At 47.0% G+C, this 23,773-nt stretch overlaps 1 protein-coding gene across 1 annotated transcript in view; it reads left to right on the top strand.

The window, feature by feature from the left end:
- Positions 1–23,336, top strand: part of MTMR2 (myotubularin related protein 2) — a 75,806-nt gene extending 52,470 nt beyond the window's left edge. Inside the window, exons 13-14 of the mRNA XM_030199354.1 lie at positions 6,238–6,414; positions 22,591–23,336. Of these exons, the coding sequence (XP_030055214.1) occupies positions 6,238–6,414; positions 22,591–22,749 (336 nt within the window). The 3' untranslated portion in view covers positions 22,750–23,336. The remainder of the gene's footprint in view (positions 1–6,237; positions 6,415–22,590) is intronic.
- The last annotated feature ends 437 nt before the right edge of the window (positions 23,337–23,773 follow it).

The raw sequence follows: 23,773 nt of genomic DNA, 5'->3' as shown, positions 1-23,773 counted from the left end.
CATTTCCACTTTTAGGATTTCCCATTTTACTTTAACTGTATAAATGTATAAAACATGTAGAATTAAAGATAATCATACTAGTGGTAAGAATATTTTTATGCTCTATTTACTCCTGTTGCTTATAGAAACTTAGAATATGATGACAGTTGACGACCCTAGGGCTTAACTAGTCTGCACAAGTTTATTCATGCCGAACACCATAAACTCCAGTTGCTCTCTGGCTTTCCCTTCACTACTTCACAACTGGGAATCCTCTGTGCTTGCTCCAGGCATTCAGATTAGTGGCAGTGGGAGGACATTAACTTTCACTCCCTCCCATCACATAGAGATTAATGGGCTTTCTCTCTCCAACACACACACATTCTCTTTCTTTCTCTCTTTCAGCCCCCATCCCTTCCTCTCAGGCCTGCAACCACCATGAGCCTCAACCTTCCCACCTGTTCAGTTTTAGCTGCAGCAGGTTGACACAATATAATATTTGCAAATCTTTATATTTCTTTGCGTTCCATTCTTTTATTATATTTATTTTCATTTATAATTTTTTTCCACATCTTTTTCCCCCTGATTTCTTTTTTGGCATTTTTTTTTAGATTTTCTCGCCTGTTATAATCTTTCTTTTGTCTGTGTTGTAGGTTCCATTTCTTTTGTTTGTACTTTTTCCTTGTTTCTCTTTATCCTACCTATATGCTTTCATTATTCATTCCTTGCTGCCTCACATACACTCTTACCCTTCAACTCTTCCTCTACCCTCCATCCTTTCTTCTATTGTCCATGCCACTCTCTCCTGCTTCCTTCTCTCTACTTCTGCTTTTTCCAGCTCTTATTTCCTTCCTCCTCCTCCTTCCTTACCTTGCCACTCCTCTTGGTTTTTTGCTATCTTTTCTTCACGTCCCCACAACCTCCCCTCTTATCTTTTTCTAATCTTTCATGTTTCCCCAGCACATATATACACACACACACACTCCCCCACCCTCTCTCTCTCTCATCCCTCCCCCCCATTCCTTCTCACACACTTTCCTCCATCCTTCCTGGTACTCGCTCTCGTTCTCTCCTCCCTACTTCTTCTTCTGAGCACTCTTTCCTTGTCTCTCTTCTTTCTGCTGCTGTCGCTTCCCTCCCTCCTTTCCCTTCCCTGCCCACTGTCTCTCTCTCTCTCTCTCTCTCCCCTGCCAGGCACTGTGAAGTAACTCAAAATCCTGCAAATGGATTTCAGAAGCTTCCCATACCATAGCAGCACAGAGTCCAGGGATAGAGAATGACATGGGAATGGGGACGCACAGTAAATCTGCTGTAATGGTAAAGATTTCAATTGAATTACTGCGGATGCAGAAGAACTATTTCAAACCACTCCACGGGAATGGTAAAGTGCGTTTTTCCTGAGGTAAAGCAAAGCAAAAGCATTTCCCGCGTATTACCATGTGTCTACATCCTTGAACAACAAAGGCTAGAAGCCTGGGTACCAGCCTCTGTCAGAGTTCTCTACCCACCTACTCTTAGATGTCTCAGTTCCCAGCTCTGTTCCTCGCTTCTGTTTCACAGGCTTATCCTGTATGGGGGAAAGTCTGCCCAGTGCTATGCCAGAATCCTCTAACTGCTGTTAAGGTGGACTACAAAGAGTTGTTTCTAAAGGAGAATTCATTTGGAACTGGGACACTAGTAGAAGCGAGCTTACCTACATTCCATTGCACCTGTGCAAATCCTCTCTCTCAGTGCCTCCTGCTTTGTTGTTAAAAATAACCAGTACCTGGGAGGGGGTTACAGAGTGGAAGAACAGATCTGCAGCTCCTCCTCTCTCACACTGATTACAAACTCCAAAGTCTCCCAGCACTGTTCTGATGTGGCCCCTCACCCCCATGCTGTACTTGGAAGTCTGGTGAGAGGAGATGGGGCCAGGGCCACAGCTCAGTTTTCACAAGTTTTGCCAGGGACGGTAACTTCAAGCTTCTGCAGTTCCATCTGCTCATCTTTCCATCTGTGCAGTGTGTTAGCAATTTCTTCTCCTGCAGGTTAGAGCAAAGAGCTGCTTAAACCATAACGGAGGGAGAACTGGGGTGGAAATTGGAGGGTACAAAGGATAGGAAGGGGGAGAGAAAGGAAAGAGACACAAGGTAGAGGGGATCACAGGAGAGGGATTTGGGCAAATTATAAAGAAAGGGTGGGATTTTAAGCTTCTTAAATTCTCTTTGCCTAACCTGTCATCAAGGCTGGTTCTACGTACCAGCAAGGCAAGCGTGTTTTGGGGCAGCATATTTCCAAGGACGGTATTAACTGATGCATGTGGCTGATGCGTGGGCCCGACATGGGAGAGGTAGCATTTGAAATCTTTCTGAAGTCACATGCTTTAAGCATGGCATAGAGAAGTGGGGCCTTCTTTGGATGACTTTCAGTAATATCAAATCAGATGGGTGAAAAACATTTACAAAGCTTAAAACTGGTAATTTCTGGTGACATTATTTTGTGAATGTGGATAAAGTGAGCCAGTTGATATCGTGTATCTAGCTTTTCAGAAAGCTTTTGACAAAGTTTCCCATGAAAGACTCCTGAGAAAATTAAAAAGTTATGGGACATGAGGCAATGTCCTTCTGTGGATAAGGAATTGGTTATTGGACAGAAAACAGAGTATAAAGTTAAATGTAAAATCCTTGGTCGTCCTCCCACTTTATACAGTGGCGTAGCTACGTGGGGCCTGAGGGTGCCTGGGCCCCCGCAGATTCGCCCCTGGCCCCCTGCCGACGACCCCCTCTCCCGCCACCAACCCTCCCCCGCCATTGCCGCCCACCCCACCACCGCATGATTTACCTTGTTTGCTGGCGGGGATCCACAAACCCCGCCAGCCAAGAGTGTTCTTCAGCGCCGGAGTTAGTAGACTCCGGCGCCTTCATTCAAGGAAGTTCGTCTGAAGGATCAGCTGTTTTTGACGCCTTACGTCCTGCACCGTGCATGTAGCCCCGTGCAGGACGTAAATGCGTCAAAACCAGCTGATCCTTCAGACGAACTTCCTTGAATGAAGGCGCTGGAGTCTACTAACTCCGGCGCTGAAGAACATTCTTGGCTGGCTGGGTTTGGGCATCCCCACCAGCAAACAAGGTACTTCATGGGGCGGGCGGCGACGGTGGGGGAGGGTTGGTAGCGGGAGGGGGTTTTAAGAGTGTCGGCGCGATCGAGCGGGTGAAGGGGGGGTTGCAGGAGGGGGAGAGGTGGCTTAACAGTGCCCCCCACCTCGGGCTCTGGCCCCCCCTCCTGGCAAGGTCTGGCTATGCCCCTGCTTTTATATTGTTGTTTTCCGTGGGGTGTCTTGAGTTCTCCGTCTTTTGGCGGATTTTTTTCTTATAAGGTTAATTGACCATTTTTCTCAATGGAGGAGGGTAAATAGTGGAGTGCCTCAGGGAACTTTACTGGGACTGGTGCTATTTAACATATTTATAAATGATCTGGAAATCAGTAAGATGAGTGAGGTTATTAAATTTGCAGATGACACAAAACTATTCAAACTTGTCAAAACACATACAGATTGTGAAAAATTGCAGGAAGACCTTAGGAAACTGGAAGACTGGGCATCCAAATGGGAGATGTAGCTTATTGTGGACAAATGCAAAGTAACATAGTAAATGACGGCAGATAATGACCTGTATAGGGTCCATCCAGTCTGCCCAACAAGATAAACTCATTTTACATGGTATGTGATACTTTATGTGTATACCAGAGTTTGATTTGTCCTTGTCATTCTCAGGGCACAGACCGTAGAAGTCTGCCCAGCACTGTTCTTGTACTAAAAGTGCTGAAGCTAACGTTGAAGCCCCTTAAAATTTACACTCTAGCCCATCCATATCTATTCAGTCACAATCAGGGCATAGACTGTAGAAGTCTGCCCAGCACTGGTTTTGCTTCCCAATTACCGGTGTTGCCACCCAATCTCCGCTTAGATTCCATGGATCCATTCCTTCTAAACAGGATTCCTTTGTGTTTATCCCATGCATATTTGAATTCCATTACCGTTTTCATCTCCACCACCTCCCACTGGAGGGCATTCCACATATCCACCACCCTTTCTGTGGTGGATACTTCCTGACATTACTCCAAAGTGATGCACATTGGGAAGAATAATCCGAATCATAAGTTACCTGATGCTAGATTCCACCTTAAGAGTCTGCACTCAAGAAAAAGGTCGAAGTGTCATCGTAGACAATATGCTGAAATGTTCTGCCCAGTGTGCAGCAGCGGCAGCCATTAAAAGCAAATAGGATACTAGGAATGATTAGGAAAGGGATGCAAAATAAGACCAAGGTATAATGCCTCTCTTTTGTTCCATGGTGCGACCTTACCATGAATATTGTGTTCAATTCTAGTTGCAATATCTCAAAAAAGATATAGTGGAATTAGAAAAGATTCAAAGAGTGACCAAAATGATAAAAGGGATGGAACTTCTCCCATATGTGAAAAGGCTAAAGAGGTTAGGGCTCTTCAGCTTGGAAAAGAGGCAGCTGAGGGGGGAATATAATTGAGGGCTACAAATTCCTGAGTGGTGTAGAATGGGTAAAAGTGAATCGATTTTTCACTCCAAAATACAAAGACTGGAGGACACACAATGAAATTACATGGAAATACTTTTAAAACAAATAGGAGGAAATATTTTTTTTCACTTAAAGAATAGTTGCTCTGGAACTCGTTGCTCAAGGATGTGGTAACAGTGATTAGCATATCTGGGTTTAAAAAAGATTTGGACAAGTTCCTGGAGGAAAAGCCCATAGTCGAGATGGACATGAAGGAAACCACTTCTTGCCCCTGGATTGGTGGCATGGAGTGTTGCTACTAATTGGGTTTCTGCCAGGTATTTTTGACTTGGATTGGCCACTGTTGGAAGTAGGATACTTGGCTAGATGGACCATTGGTCTGACCCAGTATGGCTATTCTTATGTTCTTATGAAGTGAGACAGGCTCCAGATGTGCTGTTGACAAGTTGATCTAATCCTGAGTTTGCCCCATTGCATACAAAGACTTGCACTTCTGATTTATCCATTGTAGCCTTTGCTTCTTTTAGGGAATATAAGTCCAGTCATGCAAAGGGATAAACTCAGGACTGGTTTAAGTTGTCAGGCATATCTGGAGCCAGTTGGCAACTCTAATGTCACTGACTTCGTTAAAAAGAACTTTTAAGCTGGCCGTGATGATCTCCATTTGTTACACAAGAACTCCAGAAGGAACTATTCAGTGGTAAGATACATATATTAGCAAGTAGAGAAACTATGGAAAGGCATAGTTTGAGAGAGTTTTTTTTTTTTCAATGTAGATTTATGGAAGAAATGGAGGAGGGGTGTGTGTTGGAAGTCTGGGGAGAAGAGTCTTCGTACTCATCCATGGATTAAAATCAGTATTTTGATTAAAATTTTAAAATATACATGTAATTTTTTTTTGTTACATAGGCTCCACATAATTGAAAACCTCAAAACATGCAGGGGCAGGGTTGGATCGGGTGCAAGGTCTGTACCCCCACACTGAGATGAAAGAAAAATCCAGTACCTCCTGGCTAGATTTGAAGTCCAGGGCCAATCAGAGTCCCAGGGCATTGACTTTGAAAGTATCTGGCCAATAATACAGCAGATTGCCATTCCATAAGCTTAAAGTGAAAAAAAGAGAGTCTTTTTTTCTGCATCATCTTTAAAACTCAAAACTATCACCATCTGCTGGCCAATTAGGAGAAATACACTTCATGAAATAATACAGGTTTCAGGCTCAGAAACCCACTGTTTTGTCACAGTACTTCATTGAGTATTGTTAAATTTCCTTTGCCTTTAGTTAGTACTAATTGCTGTACTGCCTGTGTAGCAAAGGCTGGCAAATAGTAGTTTTCTGAAGGCAGAAAAACAAATAGTATTATATCTCAGAACAACGTCAGACTTCCACATATATATTATTGCTTGAATGTTTTAGTTATGGGAAGCACTATAGATACGACTTTGATTTATGTGATTGATGTTTTGCAGATTTTCTTGAAAATTTAGTATTTCAGCCAATGCTGTGGTCCTTTATTAACATGAAAATGTTCTTACATACATACCTATCACCCATCAGAAATTGGGTCATCTGTTAATATCATCCATAGCCTGCAGACGATGTGCATTCTTTTTTCAGCTGGACATTCAACCTCCCATGTGTCACTTTAACCTGAGTGGAGTTAGTGTGTCTTGAGTTCATCTACAACATGAAAAGACTGATAGACTCTTTTTGTATTCTTTGCAGAACCTTTCCAAAGAAACAGTCTCTCTGTGGTCTTACATAAACAGTCAACTTGAAGACTTTACAAATCCACTGTATGTAAGCTACTCGAACCACATCTTGTATCCAGTGGCCAGTATGCGCCATCTAGAGTTGTGGGTGGGATATTATATAAGATGGAATCCCAGAATGAAACCTCAGGTAAATTCTCAACTGCTGCTTCTAGGATAAACTAGGATCTGGAGTCTAAGGTAGTTGGAAAGAATGCAAATAGCATGAAAAAGGTGATACAAACAATTCACAGGTAGAGAATGGGTATTTATTTATTTAAGTAAACAATAGTAGGAGGTTCACCATACAGGACCCCAAGATACAAGGTCACCAAACATATAAAGAGCAATCCAATAAAATTTATATGGAAATATTTCTAAAAAGCAAGGAAAAGACCTCAAAACGCCCGACCGCTTACTTTCAGTTTTCGGCGGCTTTAACCGGGGGCGTGGTGTTCATCACTGGTCATAAAAACCTTGCTTGGAAAGAATTATTTTAACTTTTAATTTATTTCCAAAAAGATTATAACAATTTTGCTCATTTTTACAAAAACGTTTTTTTAAATATATTGACAATATCAATGCTAACTTCAAAATTTATTTAGTTCATAAAAACCTTCCCTGATTCTCATGTTAAAATCTATTTGGAAATAAATTAAAAGTTAAAATAATTCTTTCCAAGCAAGGTTTTTATGACCAGTGATGAACACCACGCCCCCAGTTAAAGCCGCCGAAAATTGAAAGTAAGTGGTCGGGCGTTTTGAGGTCTTTTCCTTGCTTTTTAGAAATACTTTGTTAAAATCAAACATCATATTTCCATATAAATTTTATTGGATTCCTCTTTATATGTTTGGTGACCTTATTTATTTAAAACATTTATAGCCCGCCTATTAACTAGGCGGGTTACAAGATAAACAAACACAGTAATTTAAACAAATCACATACAGACATATAAAAATCAGCATATATAATATAAACATTTATTTCTTCATCATCATATGCTGTGGAAAGCTGTGCACTACAAATATTGTACATTTTTCCACGGAGGGGGGGTGTCTGGGGGGCAGAGTGTGGGTGTTTCTGTATTAATAAGTTAGCGCAGCTATATCATCGCGCACTGACTGATTGGGTAGTCCTCATAGTGTGTGGAGATTCTACAGTTTTAAAACTACCCATTTTGTATCGCCTGTGCATGTATGCTTTCCAGCAGTCAAATAGGATGGCAGAGCAGTTCAGTTTCAAAGCGTTTGTGTGTTTTATAGTAGAGAAAAAGACACCTCTTGCTGAAAGGATGGGCGCAGAGTCAAGGACAGACTGGCAGGAAGTGATGCAACATTGACCGTTTTTTTAGGTATTCCCCAGGTTTCCTTTGCAAAGTAAAAAAGTTCATATTGAACAATGGATGTTACATAAATCTGAAACAATTTACATTTGAATTATTTTACCTGATAATTTGAATATACTGGGAACAGTTAAAATGCCATAAAAAAAGTTTTGGTACTGTGTTTGTGAATTGCATTCCAAAATGTATTTAAAACATTTTAGCAGATAGGGCTTCTAGTCCAAAGGAGTGTTATAAACAGTAGAGTATAGACAAGTAGAGCACCTTTTATAATAAAAATATTTGAAATGTTTTTAATTTTACCGTGTAACGACTGTTCCATTTTACAGTATATTTTCATGAACAGATAGCAAGTGATGACCATAACTCAGTGGTCAGTAGTTTTCATCAGTGAACAAGTTTCAGAAAGATTTATACTAGTCTCATGCAGATTGCAAGATTTAATTGCATTCTTTTTGCATCCTCATTCCAGCACTCGTAATAAAGATGATGAAAATATTTCTTCATAGACAAATAAGACAAATGCAGGCATACTTTTTGATGACATCATCCAGTGTTGCCAAGGTTCCTAGAGCTGTTCTCCAGTTTGATAGGTGTTTACTATCCAGCTTATAATTGAAAGAGGAAAAATGCCTAGATTTCGACCCAAATCGGGAGATAGACGTTTATCTCACAAAAACGAATAAATCGGTATAATGGAAAGGCGATTTTGGACGTTTTCAACTGCACTCCATTGCGGAAGCGTACAAAGTTGACGGGGGCGTGTCGGAGGCGTGGCGAAGGTGGAACTGGGGTGTGGTTATCGGCCGAGGAGAGATGGGCGCCTTTCGCTGATAATGGAAAAAAAGTATGCGTTTGTAGCTAGAATTTAGGGCACTTTTCCTGGACCCTGTTTTTTCACGAATAAGGCCCCAAAAAGTGCCCTAAATGACCAGATTACTCCCAGAGGGAATCGGGGATGACCTCCCCTGACTCCCCCAGTGGTCACTAACCCCCTCCCACCACAAAAAATGATGTTTCACAACTTTTTATTTTCACCATCAAATGTCATACCCACCTCCCTGGCAGCAGTATGCAGGTCCCTGGAGCAGTTGTTAGGGGGTGCAGTGGACTTCAGGCAGGTGGGCCCAGGCCCATCCCCCCCTACCTGTTACAATTGTGCTGCTTAATGCTTATTAGTCGTCCAACCCCCCAAACCCACTGTACCCACATGTAGGTGCCCCTCTTCACCCCTTAGGGCTATAATAATGGTGTAGACTTGTGGGCAGTGGGTTTTGAGGGGGATTTGGGGGGCTCAACACACAAGGGAAGGGTGCTATGCACCTGGGAGCTCTTTTACCTTTTTTTTTTGTTTTTGTAAAAGTGCCCCCTAGGGTGCCCGGTTGGTGTCTTGGCATGTGAGGGGGACCAGTGCACTACGACTCCTGGCCCCTCCCACGAACAAATGCCTTGGATTTATTCGTTTTTGAGCTGGGAGCTTTCATTTTCCATTATCACTGAAAAACAAAAACGCCCAGCTCACAAATTGTCGAATAAAACATGGACGTCTATTTTTTTTCGAAAATACGGTTCGGTCCGCCCCTTCACGGACCCATTCTCGGAGATAAACGCCCATGGAGATAGACGTTTTCGTTCAATTATGCCCCTCCATGTGTTCTTTTAAGTTTCTGCATCTCCGTGGGCATTCTCTGAAGAACCTATTGGCTCTCCAATCCACCAGCCAGGTCAAACTCAGCCTTCCTCTGTCCCCTCACCTACAAAACTTTAAACCACAGCATCTCTATAATATTCGTGACACTCACCAGCTCTTTAGTTTTATTTTCACTTTCAGTCTGGTTCTTCTGCAGCCCCCTTTTTTAGTCAGCATTAACTGAAAAAGGTAATGACTTCTGCCATCTCTAATCTGCAGGGCCTGGTTCTGACTCTCTATAGCTATAGTTCGGGTTCCTCTTTCCCACGTACATCACTTTGCACTTGCTCACATTAAACATCTTCTGCCATTTGGATGCCCAGTCTCCCAGTTTCGTAAGGTCCTCTTGTAATTTTTCACAATCCTCTTGTGATTTAACAACTTTGAATAAGTTTGTCAGCAAATTTAATTACCTCGCTAGTTACTCCCATCTCTAGATCATTTATAAATATGTTAAAAAGCAATGGTCCCAGCACAGACACAGATGAGCTGCTAAATATGGAAGTCCTGGCAAATAACTAAGATGTACAAATATAATATAGGCTTCATCAATGGAGGAATAAAGCAGAAAAAAAGTGATGTCAGAGGAGACCAGACAGGCCAGAGGGAAATCTTTGGGGCAGGCCACAGGCAGCTTATGTGCAATGCTGCCACTTCTAGAGACCAATAGTAAGACCACTTTTAAGAAAGACCGGCAGAGGGGATTGAGAAGGGGAAAGATGCTGAACCCTGGGTGGGGGGAGGGGATTGATCTGCAGACCCACAAGCAGAACTGGAGGGGCCACTGATAGAAGCTATGGCCAAGGCAGTGAGCGCCAGCAGCCATGAGAAGAGGTTGGTACCGCTCACCACCAAGTTTGTGTCGCTGCTTATGGAGGGGAGGGAGGGAGAGGAGCTGGACAATGGGAGGAAGGATTGGAAGAGAAAGAGAGAATGGATCCCAGGAAAGAAAGAAAGAAAGATAATGGATCTGGAAAAAGAAGAGAGGGAAGGAAGAGAAGGGAGACATGTTGGATCTAGGGGTGGGAGGGAGGGAGATTATCAGTCCTTTTGGGAAAGGAAGTGGGATGGGATTTGATATAGTGCCTTATTGTGGCTACAATCAAAGCAGTTTACATATTACATACAGGTACTTATTTTGCACCTGGGGCAATGGAGGGTTAAGTGACTTGCTCAGAGTCACAAGGAGCTACAGTGGGAAATAAATAAATGCAGTTCCTTTAATTGTGTGATTAATCGTGATTAAAAATGGATCAAAGTGCGGCCCTAATTTGTGCCAATTGAGCAGGCGTTGAAACTTCAGGAGAAATTACTGTCATTTTGTACATGGATATTTAGTATGTTGATTTTGATTTGTATATATGTAAGGCTCACTTTGGGAAGTCTGGATATTTTGTATTTTTCAGGCACCAAAGTGAAGTTTTTTTTCTGACTGAAGTTTATAGTGAGCTCCCCATACAATGGTTAAGATTGCCTGTAACAGTGCTCCTTTTGATTGAGGTCTTTTTCTCCACTTTGTTAATAACAATTTCTATCCATACTCCACACTGTGCTTTCTGGTAGGTGTTTGAGGAGATTTTCTTGACATAATCTGGTCCCAATCCCCACTCAATTCTTTTCCGTGCTCACCAAATGGCTATCATACCCTCACCACCATTCCCACAGATGTCCCATTGTTGCCATCCCCATTCACATGTTCAATGTATAGCTGAATTCCAGCTAGAAAGAGGAGTGAGGCAGGGGTGTTCCCTCTTGCCTTGGAGCCTTCTGTAAAGATAAGGCAGTCAGAGATAAAAGAAGTGGGAAAAGTAAACCAGGCTTATCCAAAGAACTGGGACCAAACGAATAATTAATAATAAAATCAACACAGTTTATTAATGTTTCCTTAGAAATGACTCGACACAACGTTGTGTTTCGGCCTAGCGGCCTGCATCAGAAGTCTATAGGTAAAAACATCGAACAATGTGTAAATAAAACAAACTTAAAACAAAAATAAAGTAAAAATAAGAGTGACAGTAGTCAAAAAGATAAGGCAGTCGGCAGACATATAGTGTATTGTAGTGGAAGAGCAGAAATGTCAAATAGATATGTTTTCAGACAGCATATTTGCGGAGGATGCAAGGGCTGTTATGCCAAAACTTACAGCACATCCAAAAATTTGGTTCTCCGAGGACAAGCAGGCTGCTTGTTCTCACGACTGGGTGATGTCCGCGGCAGCCCCCACCAACCGGAAAAAACTTCGCGGGACGGTCGGCACGCAGAACACGCCCACCGCGCATGCACGGCCGTCTTCCCGCCCGTACGCGACCGCTCCCGCCAGTTCCTTTTTTTCCGCGCCTGGAGAGAGTCGTGCCTGTGCCGCTCTCTCTGTTTCAGCCCCGGAAAAGCCGTCGCGTTTACGCGATCTTCTCTTTTTTCTTTTATTTATTTAATTGCCGCGCGCTCCACTTTTCTTTAAAAAAAAAAAAAAAAAAAGGGGCACGCGCTCCCATTTTCCCTCGCTTCCAGCGGGGACGTTGCGTTGCGGCCTAGTGGCCGCACGGTCGTTTTCCTTTTTCGAGGTGTGATTTCCGCCACCATCGACGACTTTAATTTCGCCGACGCGATTTTTCCGTCGATGTCCTCGAAGGTCCCGAGTGGATTTAAAAAGTGTGGTCGGTGCGGCCGGCCCATCTCGCAGACCGACACCCACGCTTGGTGCCTCCAGTGCCTCGGGCCGGAGCACAATTTCAAGTCGTGTCCCCTGTGTCTCGGTCTCCGGAAACGGACTCAGGTTGCGAGGCAAGTTCAACGGGACCGTATTTTTGGAACTTGCGCCGGCCCCTCGACGTCGACCTCGACGACATCGGTATCGACGCCCGGTCCTTCGGTACCGGTATCGATGCCCGAGACATCGGCACCGATGGCATCGACCCCAGGAGAACAGGTCCCGTCGGCCCGCCGGTCCTCCGGTGAGGGTAGAGGTGAGAGGCCGCGTGGGCAGTCGGCCCCGGTCACTCCCTCAGCCCATGGCCCACAGGACCGAACCCTGTCTGACCCGGTTCCTCGAGACCGAGGGGGATCCTCATCCTCCTCCTCCATGCCTCCCGGCGCCGGTGACGGGCATCGGAAGAAGGATAAGAAGCGCCGTCACCGGTCGCCCTCGATGCACATCGGAGAGGAGTCGACGCCGAAGCGTCCCCATCGAGAGGAGAGGTCCCCGTCGGTGATAGAGGTGCCGACGCAACAGGGTCCCGGCACCTCGGTGCCGTCTCCTGGCTCCCACCAGATTCGGGCACCGACACCCCTACCGGCCCCATCGCCTTTCCCGGCAGCGGGTCTGGACGAGTGCCTCAGAGCCATCCTTCCGGGGATCCTGGAAGGGCTGATGCGCCAGGCTGTGCCGATGACTGTGGCGCCGGCGAGCTCTAGCCCGGCGCCGGGGCCGTCGGCACCGTCGCCGCTTGCGGTGCCGGTCTCGACCGCCACGCAGGTGGAGTCCCCATTGACGTCGATGGAGGGAGCTCAGTCCCCGCCGGCGCGGGAGTCCGCCGCTCGACGACACCGAGACCCTGGTGCCTCGACGTCGAGCCGGGCCCGGTTCAGGACTCAGCTACATGAGCTTATGTCCGACACCGAGGATGAGGACTCGTGGGGGGAAGAGGAGGACCCTAGATATTTCTCCTCAGAGGAGTCTACGGGCCTTCCCTCGGACCCCACGCCTTCACCGGAGAGGAAACTCTCGCCCCCCGAGAGTCTCTCCTTTGCCTCCTTTGTGCGGGATATGTCTATTAGCATTCCCTTTCCCGTGGTCTCTGTGGAAGAGCCGAGGGCCGAGATGCTCGAGGTCCTCGACTATCCATCACCACCTAGAGAGTCCTCCACGGTGCCGCTGCACAATGTCCTCAAGGAGACGCTGCTTCGGAACTGGGTGCGACCTTTAACTAACCCCACCATTCCCAAGAAAGCAGAGTCCCAGTACAGGATCCACTCTGACCCAGAGCTCATGCGGCCACAATTGCCCCATGACTCGGCGGTCGTGGATTCTGCTCTCAAGAGGGCACGGAGTTCGAGGGATACCGCCTCGGCGCCCCCAGGGCGGGAGTCTCGCACTCTGGACTCGTTTGGGAGGAAGGCCTACCAATCCTCCATGCTCGTGACCCGCATCCAGTCATACCTGCTCTATATGAGCATCCACATGCGGACCTATGTGCAACAACTGGCGGACCTGGTCGAGAAGCTCCCGCCGGAGCAGTCCAGGCCTTATCAGGAGGTGGTCAGGCAGCTGAAGGCGTGCAGAAAGTTCCTGTCCAGGGGTATCTATGACACCTGTGACGTGGCATCTCGTGCTGCGGCCCAAGGTATAGTGATGCGCAGGCTCTCATGGCTGCGTGCCTCTGACCTGGACAACCGCACCCAGCAGAGACTGGCCGACGTCCCTTGCCGGGGGGATAACATTTTTGGTGAGAAGGTCGAGCAGATGGTGGACCAAGTGCATCAGCGGGAAACCGCTCTCGACAAGCTCTCCCACCGGGCGCCTTCAGCATCCACCTCCACAGGTGGACGTTTTTCCCGGGCCCGGCAGGCTGCACCCTATTCTTTTGCGAAGCGTAGGTACAACCAGCCGGCCCGAAGGCCTCGTCAGGCACAGGGACAGCCCCAGCGCGCTCGTTCTCGTCAACAGCGTGCGCCTAAGCAGCCCCCTGCGCCTCCACAGCAAAAGCCGGGGACGGGCTTTTGACTGGATCCACGGGAACATAGCCGCCCTACAAGTGTCCGTACCGGACGATCTGCCGGTCGGGGGGAGGTTAAAATTTTTTCACCAAAGGTGGCCTCTCATAACCTCCGACCAGTGGGTTCTCCAAATAGTGCGGTGCGGATACGCCCTGAATTTGGCCTCCCTGCCTCCAAATTGTCCTCCGGGAGCTCAGTCTTTCAGCTCCCATCACAAGCAGGTACTTGCAGAGGAACTCTCCGCCCTTCTCAGCGCCAATGCGGTCGAGCCCGTACCACCCGGGCAGGAAGGGCAGGGATTCTATTCCAGGTACTTCCTTGTGGAAAAGAAAACAGGGGGGATGCGTCCCATCCTAGACCTGAGAGGCCTGAACAAATTCCTGGTCAAAGAAAAGTTCAGGATGCTTTCCTTGGGCACCCTTCTGCCAATGATTCAGAAAAACGATTGGCTATGTTCCCTGGATTTAAAGGACGCATATACTCACATACCGATACTGCCAGCTCACAGACAGTATCTCCGATTCCGCCTGGGCGCACGGCACTTTCAGTATTGTGTGCTGCCCTTTGGGCTCGCCTCTGCCCCACGAGTGTTTACCAAGTGCCTCGTGGTGGTAGCGGCCTACCTACGCAAGCTGGGAGTGCACGTGTTCCCATATCTCGACGATTGGCTGGTCAAGAACACCTCGGAGGCAGGAGCCCTCCGGTCCATGCAGTGCACTATTCAACTTCTGGAGCTGCTGGGGTTTGTGATAAATTACCCAAAGTCCCATCTCCAGCCAGCCCAGTCTCTGGAATTCATAGGAGCTCTGCTGAATACCCAGACGGCTCAGGCCTACCTTCCCGAAGCGAGGGCCACCAATCTCCTGGCCCTGGCTTCGCAGACCAGAGCGTCTCAGCAGATCACAGCTCGGCAGATGTTGAGACTTCTGGGTCATATGGCCTCCACAGTTCATGTGACTCCCATGGCTCGTCTTCACATGAGATCTGCTCAATGGACCCTAGCTTCCCAGTGGTTCCAAGCCACCGGGAATCTAGAAGATGTCATCCGCCTCTCCACCAGTTGCCGCACTTCACTGCTCTGGTGGACCATCCGGACCAATTTGACACTGGGACGTCCATTTCAAATTCCGCAGCCCACGAAAGTGCTGACGACGGATGCCTCTCGCCTGGGGTGGGGAGCTCATGTCGATGGGCTTCACACCCAGGGTCTGTGGTCCCTCCAGGAAAAGGATCTGCAGATCAACCTCCTGGAGCTCCGAGCGATCTGGAACGCACTGAAGGCTTTCAGAGATCGGCTGTCCTGCCAAATTATCCAAATTCGGACAGACAATCAGGTTGCAATGTATTACGTCAACAAGCAGGGGGGCACCGGATCTCGCCCCCTGTGTCAGGAGGCCGTCGGGATGTGGCGTTGGGCGTGTCAGTTCGGCATGCTCCTCCAAGCCACGTACCTGGCAGGCGTAAACAACAGTCTGGCCGACAGACTGAGCAGAGTCATGCAACCGCACGAGTGGTCGCTCCATGCCAGAGTGGTACGCAAGATCTTCCGAGAGTGGGGCACCCCCTCGGTGGACCTTTCCGCCTCTCAGACCAACCACAAGCTGCCTCTGTTCTGTTCCAGACTTCAGGCACACGGCAGGCTAGCGTCGGACGCCTTTCTCCTCCATTGGGGGACCGGCCTCCTGTATGCTTATCCTCCCCTACCTTTGGTGGGGAAGACCTTACTGAAGCTCAAGCAAGACCGCGGCACCATGATTCTGATAGCGCCCTTTTGGCCCCGTCAGATCTGGTTCCCTCTTCTTCTGGAGTTGTCCTCCGAGGAACCGTGGAGATTGGAGTGTTTTCCGACTCTCATCTCGCAGAACGACGGAGCGTTGCTGCACCCCAACCTTCAGTCCCTGGCTCTCACGGCCTGGATGTTGAGGGCGTAGACTTCACTGCGTTGGGTCTGTCTGAGGGTGTCTCCCGGGTCTTGCTTGCCTCTAGGAAGGATTCCACTAAAAAGAGTTACTTTTTCAAGTGGAGGAGGTTTGTCGTGTGGTGTGAGAGCAAGGCCCTAGAACCTCGTTCTTGCCCTGCACAGAACCTGCTTGAATACCTTCTGCACTTATCAGAGTCTGGCCTCAAGACCAACTCAGTAAGGAATCACCTTAGTGCGATTAGTGCTTACCATTATCGTGTGGAAGGTAAAGCCATCTCTGGAGAGCCTTTAGTCGTTCGATTCATGAGAGGCTTGCTTTTGTCAAAGCCCCCTATCAAGCCTCCTACTGTGTCATGGGATCTCAACGTCGTCCTCACCCAGCTGATGAAACCTCCTTTTGAGCCACTGAATACCTGCCATCTGAAGTACTTGACCTGGAAGGTCATTTTCTTGGTGGCAGTTACTTCCGCTCGTAGGGTCAGTGAGCTTCAAGCCCTAGTAGCTCATGCTCCATATACCAAATTTCATCACAACAGAGTAGTGCTCCGCACCCACCCAAAGTTCCTGCCGAAGGTGGTGTCGGAGTTCCATCTTAACCAGTCAATTGTCTTGCCAACATTCTTCCCCAGGCCGCATACCCGCCCTGCTGAACGTCAGTTGCACACATTGGACTGCAAGAGAGCATTGGCCTTCTACTTGGAGCGGACACAGCCCCACAGACAGTCCGCCCAATTGTTTGTTTCTTTCGACCCTAACAGGCTAGGGGTCGCTGTCGGGAAACGCACCATCTCCAATTGGCTAGCAGATTGCATTTCCTTCACTTACGCCCAGGCTGGGCTGACTCTTGAGGGTCATGTCACGGCTCATAGTGTCAGAGCCATGGCAGCGTCGGTGGCCCACTTGAAGTCAGCCACTATTGAAGAGATCTGCAAGGCTGCGACGTGGTCATCTGTCCACACATTCACATCTCATTACTGCCTCCAGCAGGATACCCGACGCGACAGTCGGTTCGGGCAGTCGGTGCTGCAGAATCTGTTTGGGGTGTAAATCCAACTCCACCCTCCAGGACCCGAATTTATTCTGGTCAGGCTGCACTCTCAGTTAGTTGTTCTTCGTAGGTCAATTTCTGTTGTACCCTCGCCGTTGCGAGGTTCAATTGACCTGGGTTCTTGTTTTGAGTGAGCCTGAGAGCTAGGGATACCCCAGTCGTGAGAACAAGCAGCCTGCTTGTCCTCGGAGAAAGTGAATGATACATACCTGTAGCAGGTGTTCTCCGAGGACAACAGGCTGATTGTTCTCACCTACCCTCCCTCCTCCCCTTTGGAGTTGTGTGTTTCATCTTTTGCTAGTCATTCAACTGGCGGGAGCGGTCGCACACGGGCGGGAAGACGGCCTCGCATGCGCGGTGGGCGTGTTCTGCGTGCCGACCGTCCCGCGAAGTTTTTTCCGGTTGGTGGGGGCTGCCGCGGACGTCACCCAGTCGTGAGAACAATCAGCCTGCTGTCCTCGGAGAACACCTGCTACAGGTATGTATCATTCACTTTCTTTCTCAAGGCTATGTATAAATTTTGGGAAATTGGAAGCCCTGGCAGTATCCCACCCAGGTGAGTCGAGGGCAATAACAGATATCCCCCCTAAAGTGGGTGGAGAAGGGGCTCAGATTTAGGGAGCCGTCTGTCAGAGAAACAGAGAAGAAGAATTACTGGGTATCAAGCTGTCTTAAATGAAGGTTCAAAAAAGAACAACCAAAATCATAGAGGGGATGGAACTGCTCCCATATCAGGAAAGGCTAAAGAGGGCTCTTCAGCTTGGAAAAGAAATGGATGAGGGGAGATATGATTGAGGTCTACAGAACCCTGAGTGGTATGGAGTGGATGGAGGTGAATCGATTTTTTTTTCAGTCATTCAAAAAGTACAAAGACCAGGAGACTTTATGAAATTGCATGGAAATACTTTTAAAACAAATAGGAAGAAATATTTCTTTTCACTCAAAGAATAGTTAAGCTCTGGAACTCGTTGCCAGAGGATGTGATAACAGCGGTTAGCATATTTGGGCTTAAAAGTTTGGACAAGTTCGTGGAGGAAAAATCCATAGTCTGTTATTAAAATGGGGAAAGCCACTGCTTGCCCTGGGATTGGTAGCATGGAATATACATAGTAAGATAGTAGATGACAGCAGAAAAAGACCTGCACGGTCCATCCAGTCTGCCCAACAAGACAAACATATGTGTATACCTTACCCTGATTTGTACCTGCCTTTTTCAGGGCACAGACCGTACAAGTCTGCCCAGCAGTATTTCCCGCCTCCCAACCACCAGTCCCGCCTCCCATCACCGGCTCTGGCAAAGACCGTATAAGTCTGCCCTCCACTATCCTCGCCTCCCAACCACCAACCCCTCTTCCCCCCACCTGCTCCGCCACCCAATTTCAGCTAAGCTTCTGAGGATCCATTCCTTCTGCACAGGATTCCTTTATGCATATCCCACGCATGTTTGAATTCCGTTACCGTTTTCATCTCCACCACCTCCCGCGGGAGGGCATTCCAAGCATCCACCACCCTCTCTGTGAAAAAGGGTTTCTGCCAGGTACTTGTGACCTGGATTGGCCACTGATGGAAGCAGGATACTAAGCTAGATGGACCATTGGTCTGACCCAGTATGGCTATTCTTATGTTCTAATTTGAAGGTTAGAGATTCAAGACTGGCTTGTTAACACTGACTTAAGGAGTGGCGTAGCCTAATGGTTAGAACAGTGGGCTGAGAACTAGAGGAGCCTGGTTCAAATCCCACTGCAGCTCCTCATGATCTTGGTCACTTACCTCTCCGTTGCTGCAGGCACAAATCTGGCTTGTGGGCCCTCCAGGGACTGTATCTGAATGTACACTGTTTTGATAGCTTTCAAGCTTGCAGGTTGTGTATAAGAAATTTTAAATAGAAACAAAATAAACATTACCACCATTTGGCAGAGCAACTTTGGTGAAAATGATGTTGCCAAAGTTGTTATGCTCCCTTCAAATGTTTCCAGTTTGGGTTAGGAACAAGGAGGAGGCACTTTTACAAGAGCACTATAGGCTCATTTATTTAGAGAGCAAGGTGGTCCAGGATAGGATATGGGAAATTGACAACAGCAGGGGTAAGGGAGGCTTGGGCTTACCTGATTTAAGATGATATAATATGGCCAAACATGTGAGGTGGATTCATAAACTGCAAGTGGAACACACAAAATTCTCTTGGTTCTCCTTAGCGGAACCAGGCCGCGTGAACCATTTGGTCTCTTACAAATATGACAGTGAGAAATCTCCTCTCTCTGGCAAGGTTTTGGGAGGGGGGTGGCGAGCAGGAGAAACTGGGCCTTTACTCCACTGATACATAACCCAGAATTCAAACCAAGGTAGGGAAATCGGGACTCTGGCAATGGACTGAGAAGGGAGGGAGATATTTAGGGCAATTAAGGGTTGGGACCTTTCCTTCCTTTGAGCAGGTTAAAAATGCTGAAAATTACCCAACTCCCACTTCTGTGTCAATTTACAGCTTATACACTTTGCCCAGAAAAGTGGCGGCAAACATCCCAGGATGGTGTTTTTTCGAGGCTAAATAAAATGTTCTTACGAGTCACACTGGGCCTAAATAAGGTGGTTTAATGTGGGCAGGGAAGAGAAGAGCCTATTATCTTAGTCCCCTGCTGGAGTGATGGTCCAGGGACATAGGGGAAGAAATCACAGAGAGAGGCTTACAACACTATTTTTGAATTAGTGCCTAAAGTATATAGAAATGCAAGGATGCAGGAAGCTCAGTATAAACTATTGCACAGGGTATATGTGTCTTGTCAACAGGGAGCACTTTATGAGGGGAGGAATAAAATGCAAGAGTGAGTGGAACCTGCCCCAAGTTGGAAGGTTACTGGAAGAGTGTGTTTGCAGATGTTTAGAAAGTGATCTCTTTTACAGGGCACTGGACATACAAATTATTCTTGTGGGGGAGGACAAGATACTTATACAGTGACCTAAAAAAGGAAGAATATAAATTTATCTTAGCGGACCTCGTTTTGGCTAAGAAGGGTGTTTTAAAGCTCTGAATGGTTGAGACGCTGCCTGTCAGTGGGAAATAGGTATGAAGGAGATGGCGCTGTGGGAGCCTATAGGGAACTGGGACAGCCAGAGGGAACAACCCAATAATATATGGAAGACTAGTAAAAAAAAGGTCCGTTTCTGACACAAATGAAACAGGCGCTAGCAAGGTTTTCCTCGGCTCCCCTGCAGCCACCCATGTCCAATGACCCTCCTTTTCCCCTGCAGCCACCCATGTCCAGCGACCCTTCTCTCTCCCCTGCCCCCCCTCCAGCCACCCATGTCCAGCGACCCTCCTCTCTCCCCTGCCCCCCTTCCAGCCACCCATGTCCAGCGACCCTCCTCTCTCCCCTGCCCCCCTTCCAGCCACCCATGTCCAGTGACCCTCCTCTCTCCCCTGCCCCCCCTCCAGCCACCCATGTCCAGCGACCCTCCTCTCCCCCCTGCACCCACTGCAGCCACCCATGTCCAGCGACCCTCCTCTCTCCTCTGCCCCCATTCCAGCCACCCATGTCCAGCGACCCTCCTCTCTCCCCTGCCTCCCCTCCAGCCACCCATCTCCAGCGACCCTCCTCTGGACATGGATCAGCTGTGAGGCATGGTTCCCCCCCCCCCCCCCCCCCCCGGATTCTGAAGTTGACATCATAATGGCTACGGTGATGTCAGCCTGATCTACGAAGCCTAGCAGACCAACTCGGAATGAGCCACGGTCCCAGGCAAGGCAGAACGTTGGAGGTGAGAATTATTATATAGGATGTATACTTCTAGGATGTTCGAGGAGTTAATTGGAGAAGGCGGTGGGGGAAAAATAGAAAACCAAGCAGTATTAATGAATGTACACACTCCGAATTTTGGAGGGAGTTTGAAAGTTCATGGAAAGTTTAAGAAGTGTGGATAATTGCCCTTTGCTTGTCAGATGTGATACTTCTAGTGGTTTTTTTGTATTGTATTCTGTTTGTTTACTCCCAATGAAGAAATTTACATTAAACAAAGCTACTTTTACCAGCATGGGATCTCACATTGCCTTTGCTAAACTCATGGGCTCTTCCCTTTGAGCCCCTAGGTATCGCTGCTCTCAAACATCTTTCCTAGAAATTAATTTGCTACTTGCCATTACTTGCCCGTTATCCTCCTTTTACTCAGTTCTTTCACCACAGAGTTGTTCTCCAAGTTCATCCCACATTCTTTCCTAAGCAGTCATCTGAATTTCACTTCAACCAGTCTATCATTTTACCTGTTTTCTTTCCACCTCCTCATTCTTATCCATTGGATAAATCTTTGTATTCTTTGGACTGCAGAAGGATTTTTATCAGTTGTTTATCACATATAACCCCAATAGCCTAGGAAATCTGGCCTCAAAGAAAACATTCTTCCTGGATTGAGAATTGTATTTCTTGCTATTATGAGCAAACAGAATTACAACCCCCTGTGTACATCCACTTTCATAGCCTACTCCAGAGCTATATCAACAAGGGATATGTGGAGAGCTGCTACGTAGACTTCCACACATACATTTTCAAATCTTCACTCTTTAGATCAGTCTGCAGCCCAAGACATGGCATTTGACCAAACTGTTCTGTGAAATCGTTTTTCCACAGTGACTGTCTCCTTTTGTTCACATCCATCCTGTTGTTCAGATGGGCCACCACAGTCAATGAAAATCAGGCCTTAGCTTTGGATTCACCAAAAGGTGTGCCTGCATTTGGCCTGCTTATCTACAGAGAAAGCAAAGTTGCTTACCTGTAACAGGGATTGTCTGTAGACAGAGTGAAATGTAGCCACACTTTCCCCTTCCTCCTAACCTCTGTTAAATAAAAAAAAAAAAAAAAAATCCCCACCTTTTTCCTATTACAACTGCTTGGGAGGACATCAGAGGTGATAGGTTCTCCAGGGGAATGTGGGAACTCCAGCGCAGGTGCACTGACCTAAAAAAAAAAAAGAAACCCCCAAAACAAACAAAAAAAACATTAAACACTTATCAAACTGAAGGAGAGATCTAGGCACCTGTGCACTGACCTAAAAAAAAAGAATCCCCCAAAACAAACAAAAAAACATTAATCACTTATCAAACTGAAGGAGAGATCTAGGCACCTGTGCACTGACCTAAAAAAAAAGAAACCCCCAAAACAAACAAAAAAACATTAAACACTTATCAAAGTGAAGGAGAGATCTAGGCACCTGTGCACTGACCTAAAAAAAAAAGAAACCCCCAAAACAAACAAAAAAACATTAATCACTTATCAAACTGAAGGAGAGATCTAGGCACCTGTGCATTGACCTAAAAAAAAAAGAAACCCCCAAAACAAACAAAAAAACATTAAACACTTATCAAACTGAAGGAGAGATCTAGGCACCCGTGCACTGACCTAAAAAAAAAAAAGAAACCCCCAAAACAAACAAAAAAACATTAAACACTTATCAAACTGAAGGAGAGATCTAGGCACCTGTGCAGCGTGGGATGACATCACCAAAACGTGTGTCTGCATTTCCCTGTGGCTATAGAGAACCTCTTACAGTTAATCAGATTATTTGTGCATGTATATCAAACAGAAAATAAAATTGCTTTCTGACAGATTTCTTTTGATTGTTGTATAGGAGCCTGTGCACACTAGATACAAAGAGCTTCTGGCAAAGCGGACAGAACTTCAGAAGAAGGTGGAAGAACTGCAGCGGGAAATTTCAAACCGTTCCGCTTCCTCCTCAGAGCGAGCTGGCTCTCCTCAGCCTGTTACACCAGTGCAGACTGTTATATAAATACTATGTCCTCAAGAACCAGATTGCTTGAGCAGGGTTTTTCTTTTGAACTCCCACAAACTTGACAGCAGAGTGGTCAACCAAATATATCCTTTCTCCTTTATCTCTAGACTGACGTATTAGGAGCACTACAAGTTAAAACAAATACACACTTTCTCCAGATATTTTCTCTAGTAAGTATGGTTCCAGTCAGCCATGAAGTTGACCTGACATGCAGTGAATGTTGCAGTTTTCCTCTATGTAAGTCATAAAATATTATATTTATAAATATTTATGGTGTAATCGCCTTAATAGGAGACCTATTTATGTGTGGGGGAAAATTTTTCATTGCACTGAAACAAAGTAGATACATAGAATACACATTGCACTACAGTTTGAAAAGAACAATCACTAAGCAGAGTTGTGTCCAAATGAACTTCAGTGTTATAAATAGCTACATATGTTATATGTGATTTAAAAGCTGTGCTGTCTTTATTACAATAAAGATAAAATCTGACCCCTTGCCATCTTGAACATATGGGTAGCTGTTAAATGGCTTCACAAATGCACCTACACTTAACCTGGATTGAGCAGAGTTGTTCCTGAGGTGGGGATTGCAACCAGGGGCGTATCTGCTATGGGGCCACGGGGGCCTGGCCCCCGTAGATTTGCCCCTGGACCCCCTACCGACGACCCTCTCAACCCCCCTCCTCCCGTCGTCACTCCGCCGTCGCGCCTCACCTCCCTTTGCTGGCGGGGGACCCCAACCCCTGCCAGCCGAAGTCTCCTTCCTTCCTTCATTTGTTTGGGTTTGGTTTCTGACGTCCTGCACGTTGTACGTGCGTGCAGGATGTCAGAAACCAAACCCAAACGAAGGAAGGAAGGAGACTTCGGCTGGCGGGGGTTGGGTCCCCCGCCAGCAAAGGGAGGTGAGGCGCGACGGCGGAGTGAATGTGGGAGGTGGGGGTTCAAAGTACTTGGAGCCAGGTGGTGGTGTCGTCTTCGGCGAGAGGGGGGGGGTTTAAAGTAGTTGGAGGTGGTGGTG

The sequence above is a fragment of the Microcaecilia unicolor genome, chromosome 4 (assembly GCF_901765095.1).
Source record: "Microcaecilia unicolor chromosome 4, aMicUni1.1, whole genome shotgun sequence".
Classification (NCBI taxonomy): Eukaryota; Metazoa; Chordata; class Amphibia; order Gymnophiona; family Siphonopidae; genus Microcaecilia; species Microcaecilia unicolor.
This window is presented reverse-complemented; position numbering and strand designations above follow the sequence as displayed.